Source organism: Balaenoptera acutorostrata, chromosome 15, assembly GCF_949987535.1.
Source record: "Balaenoptera acutorostrata chromosome 15, mBalAcu1.1, whole genome shotgun sequence".
NCBI classification, from domain to species: Eukaryota; Metazoa; Chordata; class Mammalia; order Artiodactyla; family Balaenopteridae; genus Balaenoptera; species Balaenoptera acutorostrata.
Genome location: NC_080078.1, coordinates 76,241,522 through 76,249,118, shown reverse-complemented (window position 1 = coordinate 76,249,118; position 7,597 = coordinate 76,241,522). Strand labels below are relative to the sequence as shown.

Sequence of the window (7,597 nt, the reverse complement as noted above, 5' to 3'; positions counted from 1 at the left end):
ACATAAAAGACGCAACAGGAATAACTACAATCAAAACAAAAGCAAGGCTTCTAAATTCTAGATAAATACCATTGTGCTGAGGAAGGTTCTGTCCTTGGGGTGGAATTACCTTTAGTGTTAAGTGTCAAGGCTTCCAGGACCACACCGAGACTGTTCGGAAGGGAATCAGAAGAGATTAAAGAAGATACTCTTCTTTCTGGGTCATTTACTGTTATTCAGTGCTTTGGCCTATGGGAAGCCGTCTGGTTCTTTGGGGTGCATGCTTTTTAGGTTCCCTGGCCAAAGGAAGTGTTTCTCTGAATCTCCGGATTGATTTTGGCTGGGTATTTCTCAAAGTGCTTACCCAACTTTAACTTTGTAAAACAAGATACTTGCAGTGATTCTGTTCATCCACTGCGTCGTCTACTAGTAGGTGAGCAACTTGAGGGCAGGGGCTGGGTCAGCTTGGCCTCAGTCCCCCAGATGCCTTGACATACATCTCAGATGTGAGCAAGTGCATGGAACACAAGGGGTCTGATATTTTAAGATAGAGCATGCTGCAGAAGTGGCCTGAGCGTATTGTATAAGTGCCCATTCACTGGGGGTCTTTGGCATGCTAGCCTCTGATGGTCACCCAGAACTTGGTGGTGTAGAGACCCTGCAGGCCAGCCTGAGTCAAATCCACTTTCTGTTTGTCTGTTTGTTCACGCTTTGGCTTTAGTCGTAGGTAAAGCTCCACCATCCACGACGGCGGGCAGCCAGTCTCCCCCCGAAACGCCGGTCCTCACCCGCTCTTCCGCCCAAACTTCCACGGCTGGTGTCACGGCCACCACCAGCACCACATCCACGGTCACGGCCCCGGCCGCCGCTGCCACAGGAAGCCCAGTGAAAAAGCAGAGGCCGCTTTTACCGAAGGAGACTGCCCCGGCCGTGCAGCGGGTCGTGTGGAACTCCTCAAGTAAGTTTCAAACGTCCTCCCAAAAGTGGCACATGCAGAAGATGCAGCGCCAGCAGCAGCAGCAAAACCAGCAGCAAAACCAGCAGCAAAACCAGCAGCCTCAGTCTTCCCAGGGGACGAGATATCAGACCAGACAGGCCGTGAAAGGTACCGAGCCTCCCCTTCTGCTCTCCGTGGCGCCCGGTCCCTTTTTGGCCACATGGACAGGAGAAAAATAATCGTTTTATTTTTTCAGTTCCCCTTGGTTTCCTGGCTACTGTATCCTGGAAGCCTCACACATTCCATTTGGCATTATTTTTAAAAATTGTTTTCCAACTTGCTTTTGTACTTTTCTTTTTTCTTTTTTCCTTTTTTTTCATTTTATAAATACATGCATATGTTCTTCTTAGAAAGGGGTGAAGTAGACACATAGACACAAAAATCTCTTGTCTTGATTGATTTGCCATTTCATTCTCCACCCTTTCTCAGAGGTCGCTGTTAACCGTAAGATCTTTTTTATGCATGTATGCATATATATTTATGTATATATATGACTTCATTAAAATATTACTTTTTTTTTCTTTTTTCTTTTTTAAAACGTAAAAATGGTACCATACTTGCTTTTTTCCGCGCCTCCCCCCCCCACCCCACCCATCAGCATGTTTTGGAGGTCTGTCCATGTCAGTACATATAGCTCTACCTTATTCTTTTGGACTGCTGCATAGTATTCCACAGTTTATTTAAAGTATTCCCCTACTGATAGACATTTAGGTTGCTTCCAGTTTTTTTCCTGTTGTAAGCAGTGCTGCAGTGAATACCTTTGTTTAAGTTTCCTTGTGCACATCCATGAACCCCTGGACGTTGTTTTGGAAAGAGTACAGTATGAGAAGTTGGTAGCAAAGGTTACCTTAATAACTAGCGATTAGCCTCACACACAAGAAGAGCCAGCATCAAGAACCAGTTGCTGAAGTGCGGAATCACGGCTCCCGGCAGGAGGCTCAATCTGGAGCTGGTGTAAAGCTGAACCACCTGCTGGGCACCAGTTGGCCCAGCTCTTGTGAGCACTGATGTAGAATCTTGTTCCCCTGGGAAACCTGCATCGAGATCCTTGAAGGCTGGGCTCCTTGACTGAAACTCTCACATACTGAGTGCACCCTTGTGAGTAGGACTGTTAAAGAGTCGCAGCAGGACGTGGGGTTGAAGAGTAGCCAGATCTTGAATTGGCTCCCATTGAAACCCTTCAAAGATTGAGGGGAGGGCAGACTGAAAGATTGGACACGCAGCATTGGAGTACAGCTGGATTGATCTCGCTGTTTGAAGAGTCGTTGGGACAGAACCGGGTCTAGGATATTTCATGTTGGGGTGACCAGTTCCGGTCTTCTGAATTCATACCCCTTAAGCATAATGAGCCTTCCCCAGGGGAATTTAGGTGCTGGCAAGAAGGAGCTCATTGATGGTGTGATTCTTAAATCCCAGATTGTCTTGTCAAAGACAAACAAAGCTAGCCACTAGTTAAAGTAGTAAAGACAGATCTTAATCAGCTATATACTATTGCAATAGGGCAAAAAGTCCAGCGTGAACTGAACATGTACACAGGGGACTGGGCGTTTTAAAGGGAGAATTCGGGAATAGGGAGGGGGGGTGGGCGGAGGCTCTGAAGAGTCAGAAAGTGAAAACTTACATAAAGTGGGAAGGGGGTGTTGGTGCATTTGAAACATCTGGGTTTGCTAACTGGTACCTATTGAAGGTAGGCTCTGACCCTCCCACAGAGACTGGGAGATGGGCCCCATCATTAGGTGCTGGCTGGAATATACAGTCAGTTCATTCGGCAGCCTTGAGTTTTCTCAGGCGGGGACCTTAAGGGGGCAAGGGTCATCCTAGGGATGCAGCCTTGAGCTGTTAGAAACTATATTCGTCTTTATAGACCAAGGTGGAAGCCTCGTTGAGAAAGGGCTCAGAGGAGCCTGGCTAGGCTTTGGCCAAGGAGAGAATCTTTGTCACTTGAAAGTAGAGAAACTCGCAGGGCGTTTGTCAGGGGCTCTGCTCCCCACCACAGTTTCCTACTGGGATGGCCTTCCTGCGGCAGTGGGGTGACCAGGACCCTTTGCTTTCCTAGCTGTCCAGCAGAAGGAGATCACGCAGAGCCCGTCCACCTCCACCATCACCCTGGTGACCAGCACCCAGTCGTCGCCCCTGGTCACCAGCTCGGGGTCCACGAGCACCCTCGCCTCTTCAGTAAGCGCAGACCTGCCCATCGCCACCGCCTCAGCCGACGTCGCCGCGGACATCGCCAAGTACACTAGCAAAGTGAGTGCCAGCGGGACGTGGGAGGATCAGCTTCCCAACAGGAACCACTTGGGTCACGACCTTGCAGGTTTTAGAGGGTGCTTGGGGGGAAAGACCCTGCTTTTACTGAGGATCTCTAAGACCAAACTCTTCCATTTGGGGCTGACATGGGGTGTAAGCAAAATATAGAAAGGACTGACCCTTCCTCTGAGAGGGCTTAGATTGTAAGAGGAAAATGACATAGAATCAAAATTACCCTTCAGCATTCAAGTCACTCATTAGGAACAGATTTTCCTTAAGCTGCTGAAACAGATGACTGTCCTTCAGTTCAAAACCGACCAAGGGGTTAGTTTGCATTTAGAAGCCGTGTGGGACAAAAGTGACAGAGGCTTAAACACGAGACTTGCAAGGTTCCATGCCTGCACTTAGATCTTTCCAGCAACCAAGGTGGACCGGGGAGTGATGGATTCCCTCCTGGACTCACGCACACTCTTGGCACATTCCTTGTCGAGCAGTGTGGGGAGCACGCTTGCCTGCTCTCTGTTCACTCGTGGGCACCCTCTCGGTGCAGCCTCTTTCTTCTCTCTCTCTCTCTCTCTCTCTCTTAAAGTTTATTTTATTGAGGTATACTTGATTTACAATGTTGTGTTAATTTCTACTCTATAGCAAAGTGATTCAGTTATACATATATTTATATTCTTTTCCATTATGGTTTATCACAGGATATTGATTATAGTTCCCTGTGCTATACAGTAAGACCTTGTTGTTTATTCTATATATTTATAATAGTTTGCATCTGCTAATCCCAAACTCCAGTCCATTCCTTCCCTACTCCCTCTCTCCTCTTTTAATTTGCCAAGTGCTTTTATGCTTACCGTTGAATTCAGGCGAATAAAAAGCCTGTAGCTTTCGGACTTCCCTGGCAGTCCAGTGGTTAAGACTCTGCGCTTCCACTGCAGGCCGTGTGGGTTCGATGCCTCGTTGGGGAACTAAGATCCCTCATACCGCACCGTGCAGCCAAAAAGGAGGAAAAAAAAAGAAAAAAAAGGCTTCAGCTCTCCTTGCTGTCAAATGAGAGTGCTCTGGAGTGATGTGCGGGTTCATGTCAGTAGACCACCTGGTAGTAAGAATAACCACCAGAAAGGCAGCTCCCTGGGAACAGGGTTTTGTCTGTTCTGCTCATTGCTGGGGCTTAGAACAGTGCCTGGCACACAGCAGATGCCTGATACATAGTTGTTGAATGAAAGCATGTTGCTGCCTAACTAATTCTCATTATTGGGCTTCTTATTATCATTAACTCTTTTTTAAAATTATTTTTAGTTATCCATTTTATACATATTAGTGTATACATGTCAATCCCAATCTCCCAGTTCATCACACCCCTCCCCGCCGCTTTCCCCCCTTGGTGTCCATATGTTTGTTCTCTACATCTGTGTCTCAGTTTCTGCCCTGCAAACTGGTTCATCTGTACCATTTTTCTAGGTTCCACATATATGCGTTAATATACGATATTTGTTTTTCTCTTTCTGACTTACTTCACTCTGTATGACAGTCTCTAGATCCATCCACGTCTCTACAAATGACCCAATTTCGTTCCTCTTTATGGCTGAGTAATATTCCATTGTATATATGTACCACATCTTCTTTATCCATTCGTCTGTCGATGGGCATTTAGGTTGCTTCCATGACCTGGCTATTGTAAGTAGTGCTGCCATGAACATTGGGGTGCATGTGTCTTTTTGAATTATGGTTTTCTCTGGGTACATGCCCAGTAGTGGGATTGCTGGGTCATATGGTAATTCTATTTTTAGTTTTTTAAGGAACCTCCATACTGTTCTCCATAGTGGCTGTATCAATTTACATTCCCACCAACAGTGCAAGAGGGTTCCCTTTTCTCCACACCCTCTCCAGCATTTGTTGTTTGTAGATTTTCTGATGATGCCCTTTCTAACTGGTGTGAGGTGATACCTCACTGAAGTTTTGATTTGCATTTCTCTAATAGTTAGTGATGTTGAGCAGCTTTTCATGTGCTTCCTGGCCATCTGTATGTCTTCTTTGGAGAAATGTCTGTTTAGGTCTTCTGCCCATTTTTGGATTGGGTTGTTTGTTTTTTTGATGTTGAGCTGTATGAGCTGTTTATATATTTTGGAGATTAATCCTTTGTCCATTGATTTCGTTTGCAAATATTTTCTCCCATTCTGAGGGTTGTCTTTTCGTCTTGTTTGTAGTTTCCTTTGCTGTGCAAAAGCTTTTAAGTTTCATTAGGTCCCATTCGTTTATTTTTGTTTTAATTTCCATTACTCTAGGAGGTGGATCAAAAAAGATCTTGCTGTGATTTATGTCAAAGAGTGTTCTTCCTATGTCTTCATCTAAGAGCTTTATAGTGTCCAGTCTTACATTTAGGTCTCTAATCCATTTTGAATTTATTTTTGTGTATGGTGTTAGGGAGTGTTCTAATTTCATTCTTTTACATGTAGCTGTCCAGTTTTCCCAGCAACACTTATTGAAGAGACTGTCTTTTCTGCATTGTATATCCTTGCCTCCTTTGTCATAGATTAGTTGATCATAGGTGTGTGGGTTTATCTCTGGGCTTTCTGTCCTGTTCCATTGATCTATATTTCTGGTTTTGTACCAGTACCATACTGTCTTGATTACTGTAGCTTTGTAGTGTAGTCTGAAGTCAGGGAGTCTGATTCCCACAGTTCCTTTTTTTTCCCTCAAGGCCGCTTTGGCTATTTGGGGTCTGCTGGGTCTCCATACAAATTTTAAGATTTTTTGTGCTAGTTCTGTAAAAAATGCCATTGGTAATTTGATAGGGATTGCATTGAATCTGTGGATTGCTTTGGGTAGTATAGTCATTTTCACAATATTGATTCTTCCAAGCCAAGAACATGGTTTGTCTCTCCATCTGTTTGTATCATCTTTAATTTCTTTCATCATTGTCTTACAGTGTTCTGCATACAGCTCTTTTGTCTCCCTAGGTAGGTTATTCCTAGGTATTTTATTCTTTTTGTTGCAGTGGTAAATGGAAGTGTTTCCTTAATTTCTCTTACAGGCTTTTCATCATTAGTGTATAGGAAAGTAAGAGATTTCTGTGCATGAATTTTGTGTCCTGCAACTTTACCAAATTCATTGATTAGCTCTAGTAGTTTTCTGGTGGCATCTTTAGGATTCTCTATGTGTATAGTATCATGTCATCTGCAAACAGTGACAGTTTTACTTCTTCTTTTCCAATTTGTATTCCTTTCATTTCTTTTTCTTCTCTGATTGCGGTGGTTAGGACTTCCAAAACTATGTTGAATAATAGTGGTGAGAGTGGACATCCTTGTCTTGTTCCTGATCTTAGAGGAAATGCTTTCAGTATTTCACCATTGAGAATGATGTTTGCTGTGGGTTTGTCATATATGGCCTTTATTATGTTGAGGTAGGTTCCCTCTATGCCCACTTTCTGGAGGGTTTTTATCATAAATGGGTGTTGAAATTTGTCAAAAGCTTTTTCTGCATCTGTTGAGATGATCATATGGTTTTTATTCTCCAGTTTCTTAATATGATGTATCACATTGATTGATTTGCGTATATTGAAGAATCCTTGCATCCCTGGGATAAATCCCACTTGGTCATGGTGTATGATCCTTTTAATGTGTTGTTGGATTCTGTTTGCTAGTATTTTGTTGAGGATTTTTGCATCTGTCTTCATCAGTGATATTGGTCTATAATTTTCTTTTTTGGTAGTATCTTTGTCTGGTTTTGGTATCAGGGTGATGGTGGCCTCATAGAATGAGTTTGGGAGTGTTCCTTCCTCTGCAATGTTTTGGAAGAGTTTGAGAAGGATGGGTGTTAACTCTTCTTTAAACGTTGGATAGAATTCACCTGTGAAGCCATCTGGTCCTGGACTTTTGTTTGTTGGAAGATTTTTAATCACAGCTTCAATTTCATCACTTGTGATTGGTCTGTTCATATTTTCTATTTCTTTTTGGTTCAGTCTTGTCAGGTTATACCTTTGTAAGAATTTGTCCATTTCTTCCAGGTTGTCCATTTTATTGGTATAGAGTTGCTTGTAGCAGTCTCTTAGGATGCTTTGTATTTCTGTGGTGTCTGTTGCAACTTCTCCTTTTTCATTTCTGATTTTATTGATTTGAGTCCTCTTCCTCTTTTTCTTGATGAGTCTGGCTAATGGTTTATCAATTTTGTTTATCTTCTCAAAGAACCAGCTTTTAGTTTTACTGATCTTTGCTATTGTTTTCTTTGTTTCTATATCATTTATTTCTGCTCTGCTCTTTATGGTTTCTTTCCTTCTACTAACTTTGGGTTTTGTTTGTTCTTCTTTCTCTAGTTCCTGTAGGTGTCAGGTTACATTGTTTATTTGAGATTTTTCTTGTTTCTTGAGGTAGGCTT

The 7,597-nt window shown here is 43.3% G+C and overlaps 1 protein-coding gene across 20 annotated transcripts in view; it reads left to right on the top strand.

Annotated features, from left to right (window-relative positions):
- Positions 1 to 7,597, top strand: part of ZMYND8 (zinc finger MYND-type containing 8) — a 123,707-nt gene that overhangs the window by 95,161 nt on the left and 20,949 nt on the right. For 15 of the 20 annotated variants that reach the window (XM_057528728.1, XM_057528709.1, XM_057528718.1 and 12 more), the window contains 2 exons: positions 701 to 1,084; positions 3,033 to 3,223. In XM_057528728.1, the coding sequence (XP_057384711.1) occupies positions 701 to 1,084; positions 3,033 to 3,223 (575 nt within the window). The remainder of the gene's footprint in view (positions 1 to 700; positions 1,085 to 3,032; positions 3,224 to 7,597) is intronic. The other 5 variants (XM_057528724.1, XM_057528727.1, XM_057528726.1 and 2 more) reach the window with 1 other exon arrangement.